Source organism: Xiphophorus hellerii, chromosome 5 (assembly GCF_003331165.1).
Source record: "Xiphophorus hellerii strain 12219 chromosome 5, Xiphophorus_hellerii-4.1, whole genome shotgun sequence".
Lineage (NCBI taxonomy): Eukaryota > Metazoa > Chordata > Actinopteri > Cyprinodontiformes > Poeciliidae > Xiphophorus > Xiphophorus hellerii.
In genome coordinates, this window is record NC_045676.1 from 10,555,915 (window position 1) to 10,577,876 (window position 21,962).

Consider the following 21,962-nt stretch of genomic DNA (forward strand, 5'->3'; position numbering starts at 1 on the left):
AATGCTAGTTAATATGTAGGGCAATATAATGTGTGTTTCAATAATATTATTACTAGTGTTTTCCTTTCACAGAATTGAACATTTTACTTGATATGTTGTGTAACTCTTGTCTTCTTTCAAGTTATCATCACAAAATTAGGTATCAGTGAACAAGTTACATTTAAACACATTTAAGGTAAATAAATGTGGTTATTCATTGAGACCATTAAAATAGCAGTGTCCAATATGTTTTAGACATTTTTTTTCTGCTTCATAAGACCTGAATAAAAGAAATAGGTCACAAACAGGTGTATGCGCAGCTTGATGACATGCTGGGAATCTAATTCAACCCAGCTGTAGGACAACATGTAGGACACAGATTCTTAAGGACTGGAGTTGCACCCATGAAGTAAAAGCAACCAGGCAAACCACAAATGTGGATATTGCAAGAACTAGTTTCTACAAACTTCTTGCAGTTCTAAGCATTGCATAGAAAACAATATTGAAGGATAAAATGAGTTAAATAAATTTGTAATCTGCATAGATTGAAGTCCTGTATTATACAGTCACTGATAATAAATTATCTTACTAACTCATGAACTCAATTCACTTATTAATCACACACAGATTCATGCTTTCAAGCCTTTATTCTTCCTAATTATGATGATTCCTAGCTTTCTGCTCATGAAAACACAACATTAAAAATTAGAATATTACAGCAAACCAATAAAAAACATATTTAAATTGCCTGGAAGATTAGTACCAGACAAGATTAGTACTGAAGACTTTAAATATGTGGCCAACTAATATTTTTACTGGAGAAAAACTAAAGTTATTAACATTTTTAATTGGTTGTGAAAGAACATTTCTTTGTTGTCTGATGTCTTCTCATAGTCTTGGCTCACTCTGACATATTTAGCTAATTAGACAGACTTATGTAAAACATCCTGAATAATTGTATGACCACTTTTTTATTATTGTTAATGACAATTATTATAATTTCTGAATTCTAGGAATTTAATATTGTTATTGGAGAAACTGGATAAATACACAAGCAGCATCCAAGTTGAACCTTTCTCATACGGACTGGCGGATCGTTGGGTTGTAGTAGGTGGGGATCTTCCGCCCTCATGTCAGACAAAATATGACATGATCTGGATGACAGTGCTCTTGTGTGGCCATTGCTGCTGTAATTTATCTGTTTCTTACACATATAAGCTTTTTCATTGTGGTACTATTCATGGGACCTTTAATACTTATAAAGAGTAATAAGCCAGAAACTTTAATTAAAGCCAGTGCCTCAACATTCACCTATACCAATCTTTAACAGCATGTAAGGTGAAGTTCTTTACCAACACAAAAACATCTGCATCTCTGAAAAATCTTTAAAATATACTGTAGGTCTAATGGAAAACAATAATCAAAATTAATTGTTTAATTATCCTTCAAATTATTAAACTGTATCAAATCATAAACTGTCTTGTCCTTAAATGTTGTTATTGTTTAGCAACGTGCTCAAAGCACTGCTGTGGAAACATGGAGCTCTGAGCATGATTTAAAGTAACAATCTACAGAAAAAAGGTTATGCAACACACATGTGTGTATGTGCCATTCAGAGTTAGACAGCAGCTGGCTCAGATTCTAACATCAGTATGTTTTGTCTCAACCAACTCTGATCACACTACAACCTCACACGCCTGGTAAAGCAGATTAAATTGAGAATATGGGTGTGGACGATGAAATCCAGTTGTTATTCATTAATCCTGTCATATTTGTGACTATAATGTCTGAGACGCAAGAGGAGCTACACTTTCCAGGTTCCAAATAGAGCAACTAAATGTCTTCCATTAGGTACAATATGTATTTCACAAAAAATTGACTTTCACTCCTTTGGCCAAATAGATTAAAAAAGAGGAAAATACAAATCAGCAGAAACTTTATGCTCAAATGAAGTACATGGACATGTAAAATAAGAGCAAACAAAATGGATAGTTATCTTACTAAAGTCTGTTTAGCTGCAACGAAAAGGCAGGTAGTGCCACTTGCTGGGACACCGGCGCCACCATGTGGTCGAGTAGTGCCACTACAGACTCACTGCCAAAGCCAACGCATATTATACAAAAAATTCTCAAAATTATGGCGGAAATATGATTTCCAACGGATGACTTACAAACTAGTAAGATGTTTTATCTGACATTTTTATGCTTGTAGGACATCTGATGCAGCATTCAAATAGTCCAATAAGATTGTTTTCTTCACAAAAATAAATTAATAGTTCAGAGAATCTTAAAAGTTTAATTCCTTAATTTGCAAATAATACAATTTTTTTTTGTTTTTTTTAATTAATTCATACCTTCAGTCAAACATGTTGCTAGTAATTGTTTTCTTTAGTTTTTTATTTTTAAAATATGCCTTATATATTCGAACAAACCTTTGCGGTTTCAAAGAGGTTTCTGGAAAGGTCACAAATGTTCATGTAGGAAGTATTCAAATTGATGTCAGAGTTGATTTTGTCCCACTCCATGTATTTCAGAAAACTGATCATCAGTGTTTTGTTTTTCCCCAAATTTAATTCTTCCCTCCATCTCTTTAAAATGTGTCACAGGCAGAAGAGAGGTTAAATGTTGTGCTTTGTCTTTTCTAAGAAGATATTTCCCTTCTCTCCCTGTTGTCTTTCCATCCTGCTTTGCATCTGTTTTCAGAAGTTGGTTAATTATCCGTACCATCACGTCCCTCTGTCGTCAGCGTCCGTGAGGGGAGCAGCTGTGTGACCTCGCGACCTTTCATAAGACTCCTAATGGCCGACCAGCATCCTGCCTAATAAGCTGCTGTGCGTTCGTTCTGGTGTAGGTTAAGTGTGTGAGTGTGTTTGCGTGCTTTCATGTGTGTGACACCCCTGGATATCTGCTTGGCCTCTCCGGCCTTACTGGCTGTTTGCGGCCTCGGGCTGGTGACAGGGCGTGCGTGCACAGCAGGGGACAGTATTTAGGCACAGAGGGCTGAGGCTGGGGGATCTTTGATTTCATAATAAGCTGTTGTCTGCTGTGGAGCTGCGGAGCGGCCCACTGGGTGGACAGAGGAGCATTGTCTGCAGCTCAGCGTTGCTCAGCTCAGCAGAGGAGGCCTGCTGAGCCATCCTGGGAAACACCACGGGGTAAACATCCTGTGGTTGCTCCTCTCTGTCTCCTGTTTGTCCTGTCTCTCCATCAAATATAGCTTTGCATGTACTGTATTTCCAATAAGGAAAAGAATTCCCAAGGATTTCTCAAGAAAATTGTCAAAGATATACGGTTTTTATTTTACCTCTATCACAGGATTGGTGACTCTTAAAACTGATTTAAGCTGGTTCTTTTGCACACTGCTTATTTCCATTAGTCCCTTTTAGCTTCACAGCACTTTGCTTGAAAATTATTCTGCAATTCATTTCACTACCAATCAGCCAATTATCCACAACATCAAATAAATATGAGCTGAATTAGAATGTAAAAACACAAAATCTTAAGTATTTTTGTTTCTAGGGCAAATATCTTAGAATACTTGGAATAAGAAAAAATAACTCACAAGAAATAATAACTTGTTTTAAGACACTAATTTCATAATACTGTTGAAAAAGAACTAGTTATAAGTGAAGAAAAGCTGTCAGAAATTATTTATAATTGTGATATGTTTACATTTATTGAGGTAGAAAAAAAAAATCTGGATTTTCTTTTCTGACATAGTTTCCAAACATTTATTAATTGTTTTAAAGACTTGGTGATGCCAAGATGACACTTTTTACCTCTGTTTGCTGCTGCTTTCTAACATTCATTTTTAATTTTTATTTTTATTTTCATCACCCTCCTGCTAATTATGGAGGGTGATAAGACAAATCACGCGTCCTAATCCAGCAGGATGTGTCATATTTATGCCTCTGGGAAGCAAAAAATCAATTAGGTATTTTATGACCCAAAAAAGATTCAGTGACATTTTTGGCTAGTTTAAAAATAGTTATTAATAATAATTAAATATTTCTTAAGATTTTTCCCCAACTGAATAAATGTACTTGAAATAATGGTGGATTGTTTAGAACAATTTCTGTGAGAGATTAGGATCCTGCAGTCAAAGCTGTACACATTTCTCTAGTTTCTTTTTTTGCCACCATTGCATTTACAGTTTGTATTTAAAGTACATAGCATCTATAAATAAAAACAACTATGAATACCAGAACATCAATATGTTTATCTGCACCAGTTTTCTATTTTTCTGGTGGTGTTGGGACTTTAGAAATAGATTTCTTGACACTTGAGATAGCTAAACTCCCCAGAGGTCTTTAATTTTTTATGGCCAATCAATGACATGGCGTCTTTATCCAGTTTATCAATTTCTTAGTGTGTCATTAAATGTTAAAAACTTTGATATATCTTTGCTCGAAGCAGCTGTTGTAGAACACTATAATACGCAGTATAGTTGTTAAAATTTATTAGGACATTAGGCTAGCTCACATTCAGCACAGCAAAGACAAGGAGTCAACAATAAATCATCAAATTTCTTACTCTTCTCTCCAAAATATTCCATCTATCTTTCTGTCTCATTGCCTTTAATCTCTCTGTCTGCGCTGACAACAACAGCCTCTTTCATGTAGTCATCTTTTCCTCAGAGCCTCGGGCCCTCGCCCTCTTTCTCCTTCGTTCACACGGACTAATTAAATGTTCTGAGAAGAACTCATGATGGGGAAAGTCAAATCCACTTTCTGTTTTCCCCCTACTACTTCTTTCTCAAAGAAAAATGTGTAGATATTGACCCCAAACAGCGTTTAAAAGTTATGTTTGGAATAAGAAACACACATATCACATCTGTTTTCCAAAAAGTGTCACTTTAATGATTGCAGTTTTAACTCAGCTCACATTTAAATCCATTGAGCACAATCTCCAGTTTTAGAAAAAGACGTGACCTCAGAGGAGGAGGCAAAACCAATGGGTAACAGACTCCTGATTCTAATAAAACAATGAAAATTACCAATAATTTGAAATCTGTGGTTTTGTTTTACTTGTTCATAAAAACACCAAAAGGCACAAAGTGTTTGATAATATAAAAGAACATAAAAAGACAGGACATGGAATTTATGCAAGCTACAAACAATAAAAGAAAAGTCATTTGTATTATAGCAATCAGTTTAAAGACATACAGCATTTCTATGGAAGAACTTCACACTCGTTATTTCTCTTTCTTTATAGAAATAAACTTGTTCTAGGTCAAGAAGCAGCTATGATTCATTGTATGAAGTTTAGCTATTTGGAATTTCTACAAGTAGAAATTTATACTTCACTTTACATGTACATGTCACAATTTTCTCCAAAATTCTTCAGCCAAGGTAAGATTTGTATTTTTCTAAAAAGATTACATAAAATTGTGTTAAAAAAAAAGGAATCACTAAATAGATGATTTATGTTTTTGACAAAACTTGACAAATGATGGACTAGTGATTAGTGAAGTAATAGAAAATCTGCAAACTCACATTCGATCCTGTGTAAGACAATCATTGATTAATAGTCAGAGGAAGTCAAAGAGTGAAGTCATCCTTTCTGGTAAAACAACAAGTGTCAGACAGGTGGCACTTATTTAGCAACAATGGCAGTGAATGTTACAATCTGATAACAGTACACTCTTCTTAGAAATTGAGTAATGTGGGTTTTCCAAAGACATTTGGAAAATGTCCATTTGGAAAACCCACATTATAACTTTGACATAATACCTTTGACAATAATTACTTTGACAATAAAATGTTGATTGGAGAGGGAGACCTTTCAAAGATGAGCTGCTTAGGCAGAATGATCTCAAATGCTATTAAATCAAAACCAAAATAGTGGAATTAAATGAAAAACTACCATTTAAATGTATCAAACAAAAACCAAAATGGCAAAAAGTAAGCCAGAGATGATTTTGGATGAAAGCCCATGAAAACTGGAACAATTGGATGATGTGGTGTGAAGCCATGTTATTGAGAAGAAGCTCCCGCAAAGCACTGCTGAAAACTGACATGCCAAGCAAAACATTGACTGGCATAAAGAGGAATAGAGTAACATTTTATGGACTGATGAAAGCAAAATTGTTCTTTTCAGGCATATGAGACAGTTTATCACTAAATTCAAGTCACAGTAAAGGATGGTGGCTTATGCTTCATTGTATAGGAATGTTTCTCATTCCTCGGGGTCTGGGATATCTTATGGCATAGCCAAAATTATTGATCAATTTGAATTCCTCATTTCATTTCATTCATCATTCATCATTCATCAGTTAACATTCCCTCATGTTGAAGAGGAAATGTGCTTGAATGGGTGTTTGAACAAAACAACAACTCCAACCGCACTAAAAACTGAGTTGTATCTTGTTTCAGGACCAACATTGAAGTTGTGTAGCACCCAGCCCAATCCCCAAACTTCTATCCAGTAGAAATCTTAGTAAGGTGACACCAAACATGCTGCCACTGAGGCAAAACAATGAAATGTAGTTCAACTGTCCTGCATTGGAACATCTGTCCATGTGTGTCAGAAGTTGGATAACTCCATACAACATTGATGTAAAGCACAATTTACACAAGTAAATATAAGTTCAGTTTGTAAAATCACAATTCCTAAGAACTACTTGAATGCAATATTTGGTTGGATGTCATGACTCAGGGGCCATGTACTTACTCAGAGTGTGCATTTACTGTACACTCTGCATGGCAATATCTGGCCAGTTGAATGGGCACTGGCTTCCCTTCATGCTTGCCTTGTACATATTTTGTATGCCCGAGAGGGGAAAGCTCACACAAAATGTGAGGGGAAAATTGAAAAGAGAAATGGGGTTAGTCATAATCTTTGTTATCACAAAGGTTTTTTTTTTTTTTTTTAGATTGAACATCCCAGATCTATAGTAATTCATAATAGTTCCCTTTCATGTGGCAGACAGATGCCATGTCATTGCGAGTCTGCTAACAAGGTGAAAAGCTAACAGCTTCACAAACAAATCCAGGATTGGGTGTTTTTAGCCATTTACAACAACTGACACCAAAAGTATTTATATCATTGGGATACAATCCTCCAACCGCAGCTCAGAGAGTAGATTTTAAAATACTTTTGTTAGTTTATAAATTACTGAATGGCTTAGAACTAAAGATATACTGTATGTATCAACCTTACAGAAAGATCTTCTGGTTCTAGTCTACAAGAAGGTCAGAAATAAAACATGAAGAAGTAGCATTCAGCTTTTATGTTCCACTAATCTGGAACAAACTTCCAGCCAAAACACTGAATTCAATTACATCAAGACTAAAAACCCACCTGTTTAGAGTTGCTTCGGATTAATAGCAATTGGATTTCGCATCTGGCTGTGTTTTGTGTAGCAGTATTAAAGATTCCACATTCCTTTGCTTTTCCAGGATTCATAACTCTTTGGAAAATAACACAAAGAGTTATTTTGTGTTATTTTCTGATGACTAGGTGATCGGTCTGATAAAGCAGATTCCATCAAGATAAACTTAGAACAAGAATCTCAATGTTCTTCTGCAGGAACAAACTCAATGTTCTTTTATAACAGTATTAGTACAGTATATAACTACATTACATACTAATGTATTACTATACTACTACATACTAACTATTGTATTATAAAATGTTTATATAATTACACTTATATAAACATTTTCAGTTTAAGTTGTCTTTCTAAATTGGTAAAATCTGCAGGAAATGAGACAAGTATCTTTCAAAAAAATCAATAGTACAATGTCAATAATCAATGGAAAAATTATCAGTATCATTACAACAATCAAATCCTCCTTTAAGTAGAGATTTTTGCATCTTTCCACTGGTATTTGATTATTTATGTTAAAGATGAACTATTTGAGGATGGAAGGCCTCCTGTCCATCTCCCTAATCTTTATCTCTCTCCACAGATCCTCTATCAGAACCAAGTCAGGACCGGACATCATAAAAATGTTAACATTACTTTCAGTCAGAAGAAATATGTTGGTAAAATGAAAAAAAAACCCAACACTTTAAACTCCAAAACGGGTATGGATAAAAGTGGGCTTACCTGTGCATTTGATCTGTGTTAAAGACAACTTTGTGTTTATCTGTAGCTCTGCGTTTTCACAGTCTATGTTTTCATGGAAAAAAAATAAATATTTATGAGGACTCACTGACCAAAGAGTTTTTTTTTTTAATCTGGAGCATTCCTGGTTAAATAGGATAAAGCATTAGGCTTCATAAAAAGACTTGCAAACATTATTCAGTTACTATTTTATTAAAGACAAACACTAAGTCTAAAAATAATGCTGTCTCAAAATTAAACAAAAAATACAAATGTTTGTCTCATGAGCTTTTAATGAAGTTGTCTACAGCCTTTCATATCCAGGACAATAAGCTCTCGGTTATTTGCTCTGTTCTGATTGAAGAGAAAGATTAAATCTGAGCTGACAGGTCACCTGGGTCCACCTGATGCTGACCTTCTCTGTTTAACTTAACAAGTTTGACTCACTTATTCGAATGACTGAAAAATAAAAATAAAAACCCCAAACGGAGGGATACAAGTCTTGAAAGACATGCAAAAACTTTCAGAAACGACTCTGTCTGAAGTGTTTGTACAATCAAGAAAAAAAAGATAATTTGAGAAATAACATGTTTTTTTGTAACCAAACAAGAAAGCACTTGCTGATTCTGCCTGTGCTGAACTTCACGGAGGAATTTCAGGGTGGACAGGAGTCAACATAAATGCATGACTAAACAGCACGCTGGCATGTATGACTGAAGGGCAAACCAGTCATAAAGTTGCAGCCTGAATGCCATCATTGTCTCCAAACCCATCATCCCCACCATCATCATCATCAGCATCATCATGACACTGAGATTTAGCTTCCCTCTCCACCTGAGACACCGTCATCCTTCTCTCTCGGACCTTGACTCAAACTTTGGTTTTGGGGGAAGAGAGGAGGTCTTATCGCGTTCATATGCAGGTTGTAGATTTCTCTCTTTATGTTCACATGCTTTTCTTCTGTCGCTTCCAGCATAGCAGAAGTCGTGGCAAAGAGACGTAGACACAGCAAAAGGCCGAACAATAGACCATTCATGGTGCCCTGCAATGCAATGATGATCCTGCTCTGCCCTCCACCTCCTCGCCCTGCACCAGCCTCCACAGCTGCACAAGAATGCAGTCCAACAAGTTCCCCCCTCCCCTCCTCCCTCAACCCCTCTCGTCCCCCGCCACCACCATCGCTACCACCGCCACCACCTCACCAAGTGCTGCCGCTATCGCAACCGAAAGCCCCCTTCTTTCCCCAAACAGAAAAGATGAAGAAGGCAAGAAACCACTGGGGGCGGAGGAGGGCTCTGCAGATGGAGCACAAAGGGAGGATTCATGCTTGGTCACATACACTCTTGGAGGAAAGAAAAAAGAGGGGCACCCATTTAAGTGTGGTGCAGCTGCACTAATTCACTTGGTGAAAATGGGCAAAAAAGGGAGTGACAGAGGTCAGATAGCAGAATCTCTCTTTTTTTAATCCATCCCCATGGATGGCGTGTCACTGCATCACTACAACTTAAAAAGTCTACATGCTGCATAAATCAAGAGATAAGCCGAAAATGCACCTGCACTCAAAGACTTCAGCCCTGTCCTCAGACTATAAAGATTTTGAGCCTCTATATATTCTCAATCAGTCAATGCTGCGCCTTGTCAAAGCATATATAATGCTCGAACTGTTTCAGAATTTGTCACATTACAACCACAGACTTGGATGTAATTCATTGGGATTTCATGTGATAGTCCAGCAATGCCCAAAGTGTGGCCCGGGGGCCATTTGTGGCGTTTCGAATGATTTTGTGCGACTTCTGCAGCAGTAGAAGGACAAACTAAAATAGATTTCCCAACAGACGTGGTTAATGCAGATGCACATTTTTTTTTTAAAATGTTAGTATGTACCAAAAAAGATCCAGTCAAATAAAAATCATCTCAAGATGTAAAATATGAGGTTCAACACAAAGTATTCAAAATGTAGCCCATGTTTTTTTTTTTTTTTTGCTAATTTAATTTGAGAGTAAACAGAACCACAAACAGATTTTGGTAAATCAATTTAGTAAACTTGGCTAAATAAAGTAAAAATGTGTCATATCCTGTTCTTGTTGATGAAAATACACTAACACGTGACTCATACACACCCAATGCACTCTATATTATCTTTTTTTTTAAGCGGGTAAATCTGCATGACCAGCTTTATGTTTTGGATCTACAATAATTTACATATCTTTTCTCTACATACTGGCTGCTTTACTTTACTCAGTAAACAACTGCATGTTTACTTTATTGTTGAGTAAGCAAAATGAAAAAAAAGAGCTTCTAATCCCAATTTTAAAAAGGTGTAATAGAAAATGTGGCCTCAATGGCAAAAACTTTGGACATCAGAGTGACGGAGCAAAATAATTTAGTGGACAAATGTGACATGGAATAAAAACTATGCATCTATTTTCAATGTTTTGTAAATAAAAATCTGAAAATCTCTACGCACCACCCATGAATCAACACTTTGTAGAGCCCTTTAGCTGCTGGCTTTGCTATCCTTGCCGCTACAGAGGGTAAATGTTTCGCCTGTTGTCCTATGCAGAACATGAACTTTGATTTTGAAGTCTTGCCACAAAGTATTGATCAGAGTTAGAGCAGAACTTTGACTAGGCCATTCTAACACATGATTACGCTTTGATCTGAACCACTTCAAAGCTGTGGTTGTATGTTTAGGGTCACTGAACTGATGGAAGGTGAACCTCAACTCTAGTCTCAAGTGATATGCAGCTTCCACTAGGTTTTGTTCCAGTGCTGCACTACACTATAATTCTCCCTCCATCATGTTTGAAGGTGATGATATGTTCAAGGTTTCACATGTAGACCAAGAATTTCAATGCTGAACTAAGAGCAAAAGTAAAAGGGGATGATTTAAACTCCGGTAGCTCTGATTTTTCAAGTTACCACTAAAAAAAAGCACATGCATGAATTTTTTAAAAATTTTTTTTAAGATTTTTAGACCTTCTTTCGTATACCAATTTGTGTTAGTCTATCAAATAAAACCCCAATAAAATGTCTAAAAAATTTGGTTGAAGTTTCAATAGGCATGAATACTACAAAACACAGCATGGCTTCACTGAATCTGACACCATAAACGTTTTATGGGAGAGCCGATGTCTCCAGAGCTCACCACACAGGTCCCAGAAAATGGCGGCAGAGTCACATGAGATGCATTTTTATTGGCAGCAATAGCCTAGGAGCTGGAATTTCCCAAGCAAGAAGCGCTGACCTCAAGTGTTGTCTTCACCCAGACCCTCAGAGGAAATGACATTTATGAATTACAGTGTTTTCCAGAAGTCAAGAATATACACAGCCAACCCGAAGCACAAGAACTGTTGTGGCGTTTACTGATTAATTCTTCTTTTTTAAGGCAGCTGGGCCAAGTAGACCAATTTATGTCACAAATTCAAAGTCTTTTTTAATGAGTTCGTCATCTCTTCGAACAAATGCTGCCTTTCAGTTCAAGCCAAAAGTGCCTATTGACATGGGAGTGAATACTTTCCAGCGATTATGCATCAGTTTAATGCAGAATGTGACCCAGAATATTTGACCGCTGTGCATGCTTATCTGCATCTCTCTCCAACTTTCTCTCTCTCTCTCTCTCTTTGTATCAGCCTGTTTTTCCCTCTTGTCTCTCATCAGATTTCAGGAATTTCCCCCAGAGATCTGTGCAACTATTGAGGTCAACGCTAAAGGATGTTCTCACTTTTCCATTTGCCTCTGTACCTCCAGCACCTGATCAGAAAAAAAACACACCTCTATCAAAATGTTCTGGTGAAATGAATTGACCAATCGTAGAATAACTCGAAATGAACCAGTATTTCTATCTCATGACAGAGTGTGCACCTGAGGCTGACTTTTTGACCTACTAGGATCTGTGACCTCCCATCCTGATCATGAGACCCTGTCTTCCCATCGTCTCCCCACGCTCCCCCAGGAGCCAGGAAGCAGGCTCTTGTGACACGGCAGTCTGCGGAGCCATGGAGAGGCCCATTAGTGTAGTCACATGGCAGGTTAGCGCAGTTACTGATGCAACCATGTGAGCTCTATTTTCTAACAAGCAACAGCTGCCCCGAGGTTCATGATAGTTTAACTAGAGACAGGAAAATGTTGCCTGTGCACAAGCAGAGTAAACATTTGGACAACATGTCAGTCGCAGGTAAAAGAATCATAACTTGAAACTTTTTGACTCTATCATAGCAGAGCATTGTGTATATACAGATGCATTCTATTTCTATGCCCGAAGTTGGGTTTTTACAAATTACCACTCTGAAATGCAACAAGACCGTTTCCTGAAGCTGCAACTCAGACTTCATAAAGTCAGATTGCTCCAAGCAGGCCCAAGTTCAACAATCAACATGGCTGCACACATAAAACTGGGAAATTTGCAGGTATAAGCCTTTTACACACAGCTCTGACAGTGTGTACCACAATAAGCCAGCAGCAGGAAAAGAGCTGTATAACTTCTAATTATAAACATCTTCCTCTTGTGTTTGAACCCTTAAAATGGGAAGAAATACAAAAATGCAAATTGCACATCTTATTGGTTTTCCAAAATACAAAGGAGGAATTCTATTTGCCTCTAAGGTGTTTCCCAAGTTCCCAATTTGGAGTTATGACTTGGAAATTTAACAGTTTTCAAGTCAGGTTCATATTCCAAAAATTCAAATATATGTTCTGATTGGGCTTGTATGTCTTATCAAAATGTTTTGATAAGAACAACCTCTAAGTATGTTTTTAATTTATGGATTTATGGATTAAAAGCGTTCTTGGTCGGATGTAGTATTCTAATCTTAAATGTCATGTTTCCAGCTACAAGCCAGGAATCACCATAATTAACCGACAACACGGACTGTAGATCGTCTATATGTTTTCTTTGTGAATCGAGTTACTGAGTAAATTAAGTTTTAGGTAATATCCAAACTTAGTGAACATGACTTAGATGAATTTCAATTAGTAAATGACAGGTTTGCTGACTTGCAGATGCTGTGCTTATGTTCTCCTCGGAAGTCAGATTTCCCAAGTCCACAAAATGAAACGCTCGCTGAAGTCGGATCTCTAACTTGAAAAGTCAGCGACTGTCGGACCGCCCTGCTTCCAGCTTGGCTTCCTGACATATAAAATGCTGAGGAAGTTGTAGGAAAAACACTATTGTGCTGCACAATATTTTTTAACATGTCCCTTTTGTGTTTTAGCCTATAGCTTTGAGAGGAATACGTGAACTCGCGCTACGTTTGTATTACGTCATCCACGTACTTACTTACGAGACAAATTGATCGCCTCATTAAAACACCTGTCAGAGGGGTAAAAATGTCTGAGTGATACGCATCAAGTACAAAAGTATAAAAAAGCATAAATTTGTTTAAAATAAACTATCTGCTTCTGCTAAATGTACAGAAGGCATTTAATTTTAAAACAAATAAGGCATAAATTAATGTAATATGGTCACTTTACACGGAATTATTTGAGTTTTGAAATATTGGAAATATTGGAAAATTTAAGACATAAAATATCTGTTTATGTCAAGGTAGTTTTGAGAAATGTGTAATTGCTAAAAACAACAAACATTGTTATATGAATTTAAAAATCCAGAAATACGCTTCTCATATGAAAAATGATTTTAACTATAAATATTTCTATATAATATTTATATATATAAATATTTTATTTATATAAATAAATGAAATATAAATATATATATACATTTATAACATCTGAAAGTGAGCAGATTACAAATCATGCGTCAAGCTATAAAGGCGTTTCAAGGCACTCCGCTTTCTGAGCATTGACTATCACATATCAATCAATAATTATGTTGTCAATTGCAAACATGATTTAGCTGTAAAGCTGTTTATGCTGTCCTCCTTGATCAATTTTTTTTGATTTGGATTGTTTATTCTTAAAGAATTCAAAATATTATATTGCAAAATCAATCTGAAATCTGAAATTAAAGCTGAGATTTTATTTCAGCTTTATCCACGAAGCGCAACGCATTTCGTTATTACGCATTAAAAAAAATCGGACATTTTTTTATCGTTGTCATTATTTTCGGCACAACGAAAACACTTTGATTAATTAAAAAAAACTACTCAAGGGAAATTCAGAAGTGGAAATTTCAAATTTCAGTTAATAAAATATCTACTAAAATTCTTACGCAATTAATCAACTCAACAGTCATTAAAAAAAATATGAATGTATTGATAACTGCAGAAGCAGTATTTAAATGCATTTAAATCGATTTTTTTAAAATTCTAAATTATGAGCTTTGTTAACGAGATTATTCATTCAGGACATTCTCTCAAATGAAACTGGTTCAAACTGACAGAGTCCCTGGAGACGAATGGCGCAAGAACCAAACAGCCCCCATGAAACCGCAGCCCTCAACAATCTGCAAACACACAGAAAAGAAAACAACAACAACAACAACAAAACGAATACATACTAACCCTTTCCTGCAGAAACAACCTGAACGAAAATAAGCAAAACTAAAAGCACAACTCACTCCACAAGCCTGAGAGGCCTCACGCAGAATCTCTGTGCCGCTGCAATTTAGCCGGCCGGGTGCAGCAAGTAAGCAAGGTGTTTCTCCCCCCACACACTCCCACACCTCCCCTCCACCAGCATCTTCCTCAAGCCCAAGCACCACCATCAGCACCTCCGAGGCCCAAATCCAGATGGGTGCACATTAGGAGCGGGGATAGTGTCGCAGCGGGAGAAACAGAGAGGTCCTTGCGTCCCCGTCTGCCGCCGACTATTTTCTCTGTGTGCGCCACTTGTGTCTTGGACATAAGGGGAGGAAGACGCACACATCGCTCTCTGTTATCATTTTTTTTCCATGTTTGCAGCACAAAACTGCTTTTTGTTCCCCCCATTTTTTTCATTTACGAGGGTTAATGGATAGAGGCTTGGGCGTTTGATCACATGGCTACAATTCACCTGAGATGGAGACAAAGAGAGCAAAGAGAAGGAGCAGGGAGAGAGAGGGAGAAAACTGAGAGCCGGGCTACACATAAGAGGCAATCGGACACACAGGGGTCATTGTTGCTGTCGTTTGGTGACTGTGTGTGTGCGTGTGTAGGGGTGTGTGGGTGTGTGTGTGTGTGTGTGTGTGTCTTTTATACGCTCATCAGACGGTGCTTCCCATCAGGCCACACTTTAACGGTTTATATCACGGCCTGAAACAGCGTGGCAAATGGGCCATCATGTGCGGACACGCAGCAACGAAGAGAACAGTGCAATTACTGAACTTACAAGGAGTTTTAAAAAGAAAACATTACGGAACATACTATCCAATATGGGTAGGGTCAATAATCAGATTTGTTCTTTTTTTTTTTTTTTTTTTACTTTTCTTGTAGCTGCTTCCACATCTTCATCCAAAACGGAGATTGGTCAACATGTAGCAGAGGAGGGAACGTTTTTTCTTCTTTGTATTATAAAAATTGCAGATGAACGTTTAAAAATCAACAACATAACAGAATATCCAATAACAGTTTTTGATCGGCTTAATATACTTAATGTACAAATAGCGTCAAATTTAGGTATTATGATCACTGTATCAAAATAGGTTCTATATGTTATTTAGGGGTATCAGAGTAAAGAGGAGCCCAAATGGAAATCCACTGGACACTTTTCTGGATTATTGTTTGCAGAAAAACACCAAAAAAATACAAATAATAAAGTTCTCTCTTCTCTTTGCAATTCACCACTTTCAATTTAATTCACTGCTTTCCAATAAACTCATCGTTTACTGTTGGAATGTGACGCAGTGTGAAAAAGGTGATAATTTGGCAAGGTGCTGTAAAATTCATACTGACTGTATAGAAGATGTAATGCAACTTTTGATGTTGTTTTCAAGTTTCAGTAATGAGCTGTTTACTGACTTAAAGTTCACCTGAAATTTAAACTAGTTTTGCAGAGCAAAGTGCACAATTAACTATTTTATTTAGGGGCATCAGAGTAACTTGGTAGACTTATATTTCTATATATTTAATGGCGTGTGAGAGGCTTATAATGAACTTTATTTATAATTTGTTCATTTAAATAAAATAAAGTTTTGGGCGCCGCTCTGCTTCTACATGCTTCTCTAGATTTTATTCATAGGTATTGAATTAAACAAGGTTTTGTACAAATGAACGCCATACTACATGCACAAAACAAACAAAAAAAAAAGAAAGGAAGCAAAGTTGGGTTTTCCACTCATTTCATCAAAATGTGTTTAACTTGTTTTTATTTTAGGGTTATCAAATAAAGGGATGTAGATATAAATGCAGGTCACACTTTTTAAATGTTTATTTGTAAAGCTAAATTGAAAACTATGTAGACTTTGTTGGGTTTTCCAAGTCAATGTGTCAGATTTGGGGACATTTTATTCAGAGGTATCACTGACTGGGCTAAATGCAAATCCACATCAAACTTTTATGATTTCTATTTACTAACGGAAAACGGAAACTGTGTCCTTTGAGTTTTCCAGATGCATGCGGAAAGTTTGGGAACTAATTTCACGGTATCAAAAGGTGTTTCACTGGATTTAAGGGAAAGAGTGAAGGTCGGCTCAAAATGTTTACAACCGTGTGGACTTCTTCAGCATTTCCTAATCGATGTGGCACATTTGGGAGCTACGCTCATTGTACCAAGTACTACATACTTCGGTTGGCCCACTACATTTCACGATTGATTTTTTACCTTTTTTTTTTTTCTGGAAATGACCGAGCAATAACTCTCCCCGCGATTGCTTATTTGTTTGAACCATGTTAACACGTCCAACAAAGATGGCCTTCTCCTGCCTCTAAATGGGCGCACTGTACACTCATCTAAAACTACTCCAAGGTAAAAAATCTCACCTCTCCTCTGCTGCAAATCCAACATTGATGGGCACTGAGCTCTGATACGCGTTTCGGTCCACTTAGTCAACATCTGCGTCACTAAAGAGCCAATCCGAGCGCAGCACTGTGCCCCGAGGGGCGGGGATTAGCCCTGTACTGGAATGCTGTCTCTTTGGGAATGTTTTCCAGTTTCAATCACTTTTTTTTCCCTCCCAGTCCTTCTCACAAGGCGCTCTTTAAGCTCCGCTGTTGCCACACAGAGCAGCCATTCATCGGCTCCGCAGTCAGCCACACACACCACCACTGGACATCTAAATTGGTAGGTTATGTAATTTTATAATGCAACATTTCGGACATAAATGATATCGATATTTATGTGTAACGTACAATAGTCCTTTACACTGACACAGATTTGGCATTAATTTGTATTTAGCATAAAATTGTATTAGAATTTTTGGATTTTCTTTGGAGATGTTAAATTTCACCTGTTGTAATGAACTGAAATAAACAGCAAGTTTTTGGTTCATATAAATTTGAGCTTTTATAACATTTATTTTCAGATTTTTAATCGAGTTAAACTTTCTTCTCTTTTTTGTTTCATTTTAGCTGCTATTTAAAAAATTAAATTAAATTTTAAAAAAAGGACCCGACAGCAAGAAAGGATATTTGTGCTCACAATTATGACTTTTCCCAAGAAGAGTCAGAACTAATCATTAATTGGTGACACTATAAACTTTTTAACAAATCAATATCTAATAAAAGAGATTGTTTTTTTTTTATATTTAAAACCTACTACTGCATTAAAGGTGTTTTGTCAGTGTAATAAACAGACAAATAATAATAGTATAAGAGGAAATATAGAAACTATGTCGGGAGAGGAGCACAGCCTGTCAGAGTCAGAGCTGAGTCCCGTGGGGTCAGATGACGGCCACTCGCTGTCACCGAGTCAGTCCGGAGCGCCTCACGGCCCGGACTCCCCCCTGAGCGGCCCGCCTCAGCAGCTCACCGCGCTCTGCGTGGCGGATGCGGGCAGCGAGGACGGAGGCATAGTGAGGGCCAAGTCGGAGGAGGAGGACGATCGCTTCCCCATCGGGATCAGGGAGGCGGTCAGTCAGGTGCTGGACGGATACGACTGGACGCTCGTGCCAATGCCGGTGCGCGTGAACAACGGGAACAAGGCGAAGCCCCACGTGAAGAGGCCCATGAACGCGTTCATGGTGTGGGCGCAAGCCGCGAGGAGGAAGCTGGCAGATCAGTACCCCCACCTACACAACGCGGAGCTCAGCAAGACCCTGGGCAAGCTGTGGAGGTTCGTATGAGCGGAGGAGCAGACAAGCCCTGCTATCATTCATGTCTTTCAGGATGTAAAGCAAAGGGATGATGATGTGCTTAAATTTGAAACGCTGCATGCGAGCTGTATTTCTTTTGAGTCACAAATCATAAATAGACATTCACATTTTGAGTTGCTTCATTTTACATTTGTAGAAGCTGTACTTATTCGGTCTCAAGGAACGTATAGGATTTAATCTGTCCTTGTTTTTCTCACCCCCAGACTGCTAAACGAGAGCGACAAGAGGCCATTCATCGAGGAGGCAGAGAGGCTGAGAAAACAGCACAAAAAGGACTACCCAGACTACAAGTACCAGCCCCGGAGACGCAAAAATGGCAAACTGACCCCAGCCAGTGAGTCCGACAGCCAGGGGGAAGGGGAGGCCAGCCACTCCCAGTCCCATTACAAGACCCTACACCTGGATCACAATGGTGGGGCTGGGTCTCCCCTGGGTGACCTGCACCACCACCACCACCACCATCACCATCATCCCACAGGTGTGTAGATCCTGTATCCTGGTGCACAAAGCCAAGATATGTAATCAACATTTAAAGAGATATATTTTAAAGCTAAACCTCCCAAATTATGGACATTGATGGACATGTCTTTGATAGCAATGTAGAGCCAAGTAAAATATATAATTAAACTTTATAGCACATATATCATGTTCTAATTTAGTCTCAACTTAAACCCTAACCATACACCCTTAACCCTGACACAAGGCTTGTTTGATGTCTTTATGTAGACTTCTCTTTACACTTCATTTTCAGATACATTTTCACTTTGCTTAGATGGAAGTCGCCTCAACCAAATTAACTCTCAATTCTTTCCAATGTCACGCACCTATACAAGCTATTGCTTAAAAAACGTACATTGCAAAAATACATGAAAACAACAACAAAGCCAAAGTTCACCTGACAATGCTGGCCTCTCTTCTCTGTATCTAGGTCAGGGTCACAGCCCACCCACACCCCCCACCACCCCAAAGACAGAGCTTCAGTCTGGGAAACTGTCAGATGCCAAAAGGGAGGGTGGAACAGGAGCGGGCGGAGGATCTGGGGGTTCCAGGAGCGCCCTTGGAGTTGGAGCTGAGGGGGCATCTGGTGGTCCTTCATCGTCAAGCACCAAACCCCACATTGACTTCGGCACCATGGATATTGGCGAGATCAGTCATGAGGTGATGTCCAATATTGAGCCGTTTGATGTCAACGAGTTCGACCAGTACCTTCCTCCAAATGGTCACCCACAGAGTGGCGCTGGGGCCCCCCCGGCCGGCTCCTCCGCCTCGTCCTACGCTTACGCCCTGGCTGCAGCCAGCGGGCACTCGGCTTGGCTCTCGAAACAGCAGCAGCAGCAGCCTCAGGCCTCTCCTTCGTCCTCGGATCCTTCGAAGGCCCCCATCAAAAGTGAGTCTGCGTCCGCTAGCCACTATGCAGAGGCTTCATCCTCCCCCTCCTCAGGTACCCACGTCACCTACACCCCGCTCAGCCTCCCCCACTATGGCTCCGCTTTCCCTTCGCTGGCCTCCAGGGCTCAGTTTGAGTACGGAGACCACCAAGCCCCCGGGGCATACTACACCCACTCCAGCCAGGCCCCAGGGCTGTATTCAGCATTCTCCTACATGGGCCCTACACAGAGGCCTCTGTACACTACCATAGGAGACCCCTCCAGCGTGGCGCCCTCTCACAGCCCCACACACTGGGAGCAGCCTGTTTACACCACGCTCACAAGACCTTGAGGCAGAGCAGCTGAGCAGTGGGAAATATGGGAAGTGTGTGCGTGAATCTCTTGTATGTGTGTGCAAACATGTGGGTGTATGAATTGTATGTGTGTATCTGTGCCATATTAGTGGTTTTTACCATGTTTTTTTCTTTTTTTTTTTTTAAATTTTTTTAGCCAACATGATAAAAAGTGTCCACAAGAGCTAACACGAAACAGAGACTCGTGCAGAATGAAATGCGAATCATGGGCCCACAGCCAATCAAAAACACGTCAATGTTAACAAACGTGTGCCATCCTATTTTATTTTTTACTTTGTCATGTACAGCACTTGTATATACGTTACAAACGGTAGAGCGAGAGCTGGGATTGGACTAGTGTTGGATTAAAGATTGACTCTGATTACACCAGGAGGTGACAGGTTTTTAGACTGACATAATCTAATTTTATTAACCAAACTAAACGATTATTTGGTGTTTTTGTGTTCATGCAAGTAGTGCATTTATTTTCATCATGGTGTAACCATCTTCACTGATCGGCACCACTGCTATGGAGAAAAAAAGAAGAAGCACGTTCTGTTTCATTTCAGATGTAAGATTGTTTTTCATGGCCAAAAATGGACAGCTGAAACTTTTGTTGTTGTTGTTTTTATTCTGTAGATAGCTCACTCTATATTTCTTCCTTTGGATCTATTTTTGCTGAACTAAATAAGCGTGTATAGTGGGGAAAAAATAGGAAAAAGACAGGGAAAGAGAGCTCTTAAAGATGTAGTATTTTAATGTGTGACTCCTTGGAGATTTACCTCAGTTCTGTTTGCTTTGTGGCGATCACCTGAATTCCTGAAAAAAAACAAAAAACAAAAGTAAAGCATTTTGTTGAGTTTTAAATGACAAACACTTTGATGATTTATCCACCACCTGTGTTAAGATCTAGAGGTCTTAACCAAATCTTTCGGGGTAACAGGCCAGCTCTGGGTATTACTTTAGGATTAGAATCACATGGACAAGGCTCTACATGTCAGCCAAAATTGTGCCTTCACCTTCAGTTTACACCTTTGCAGCCCTCTCCCACTTTATCAACCTGAATAACGGTCATTACCACAAGTTTGCCTTTATTACTTGACTCAAATGTTTTATACTGACCCTTTTGACATGTAGTTGTCTTTTTTTATGTGAGTAATAATGCATTGTGTGTCACATCTTTGCTTCTTCCATTTTGTATAATTCTGGTTAGTTTTGTAAAGTGTTTGGTATACACTCACTCGAGTATTTTTGCTTCCTTACAAAAAAGCAATGTTGAAATATTATTGTCATCTATTAAATCAATTTATTTATAAAAAAAAAAGAACTGTGTGTGAGACTTATTCTGTGCAATAAGTATGTGAAGGGTGAAAAAGTAAATAAATAACATGGTGCTGACGCGTTAACTGTAACAACAACACAATCAGAGCCCCACCAACCTAAGCTGTTTACTGTGTTTGTGTGTGTGGTGTGAGGCTAAAATTGACTACTAATTCCCCACGTTTAATCGGCTGGGGACTGCGTGTTACTGAGGGGCACAAAGGGAGCCTTTCAGTCGCCAAGAGGGATGCGGAGAGAGAGAGAAGGAGGGAGTGTGCAAGGAGCAAGAGGCAAAGCCAATTTCAGCCCAGGAACCAGTGCACACTTGGACTTTTGTGCATGGCTTTTCCTCTCACGCTACCCCGTCCTCACCACCTGAGGCTCCCTCCCTGCTTCCACGTTCAGCTGCAGTTTAAACTCATTAGGAGGGCATCCAAAATTCAAATGTCAAGTTCACTGCTGGGTCTATGTTTCAGAACACAATCCTAGTAAGCACGGTTCTATACTTAAAAAGTTTTGGATGTAGAGTACAGAGTTGGAGTTCTAAAATAATAATAGTACTTAAACTTTTCTACAATTTGTGGTGCAAAACAGCATAGTGCAAAAAAAATGTGAAAGGATACTGAGAGATGGTTTTCAAAGAAAATGTGAAAAGAGTTACATTGTTTTGATTTCAGTTCCCAACTTTTTGTAGAAACTGCTTTT

General features: G+C 38.5%; 1 protein-coding gene across 2 annotated transcripts; it reads left to right on the top strand.

Moving 5' to 3' along the window:
* Positions 1–17,057: 17,057 nt before the first annotated feature.
* LOC116720575 (transcription factor Sox-10-like) lies at positions 17,058–20,817 on the top strand. 2 transcript variants are annotated; one of them, XM_032563923.1, is made up of 4 exons: positions 17,058–17,187; positions 17,475–18,177; positions 18,421–18,695; positions 19,146–19,936. In XM_032563923.1, the coding sequence occupies exons 2-4, from the start codon at positions 17,735–17,737 to the stop codon at positions 19,934–19,936; spliced, it is 1,509 nt and encodes a 502-aa protein (XP_032419814.1). In that variant the 5' UTR covers positions 17,058–17,187; positions 17,475–17,734. The 2 variants fall into 2 exon arrangements, with proteins under 2 accessions (XP_032419814.1, XP_032419815.1); XM_032563924.1 differs by lacking the exon at positions 17,058–17,187 and having other exon boundaries at positions 17,735–18,177; positions 19,146–20,817.
* The last annotated feature ends 1,145 nt before the right edge of the window (positions 20,818–21,962 follow it).

Bases quoted from the DNA above. Each gene is read 5' to 3' on its own strand.
- LOC116720575 (XM_032563923.1), top strand. From the start codon at position 17,735: ATGTCGGGAGAGGAGCACAGCCTGTCAGAGTCAGAGCTGAGTCCCGTG. The intron at 18,178-18,420 runs GTTCGTATGAGC...TCTCACCCCCAG, and splicing joins ACCCTGGGCAAGCTGTGGAG to ACTGCTAAACGAGAGCGACA. The intron at 18,696-19,145 runs GTGTGTAGATCC...CTCTGTATCTAG, and splicing joins CCATCACCATCATCCCACAG to GTCAGGGTCACAGCCCACCC.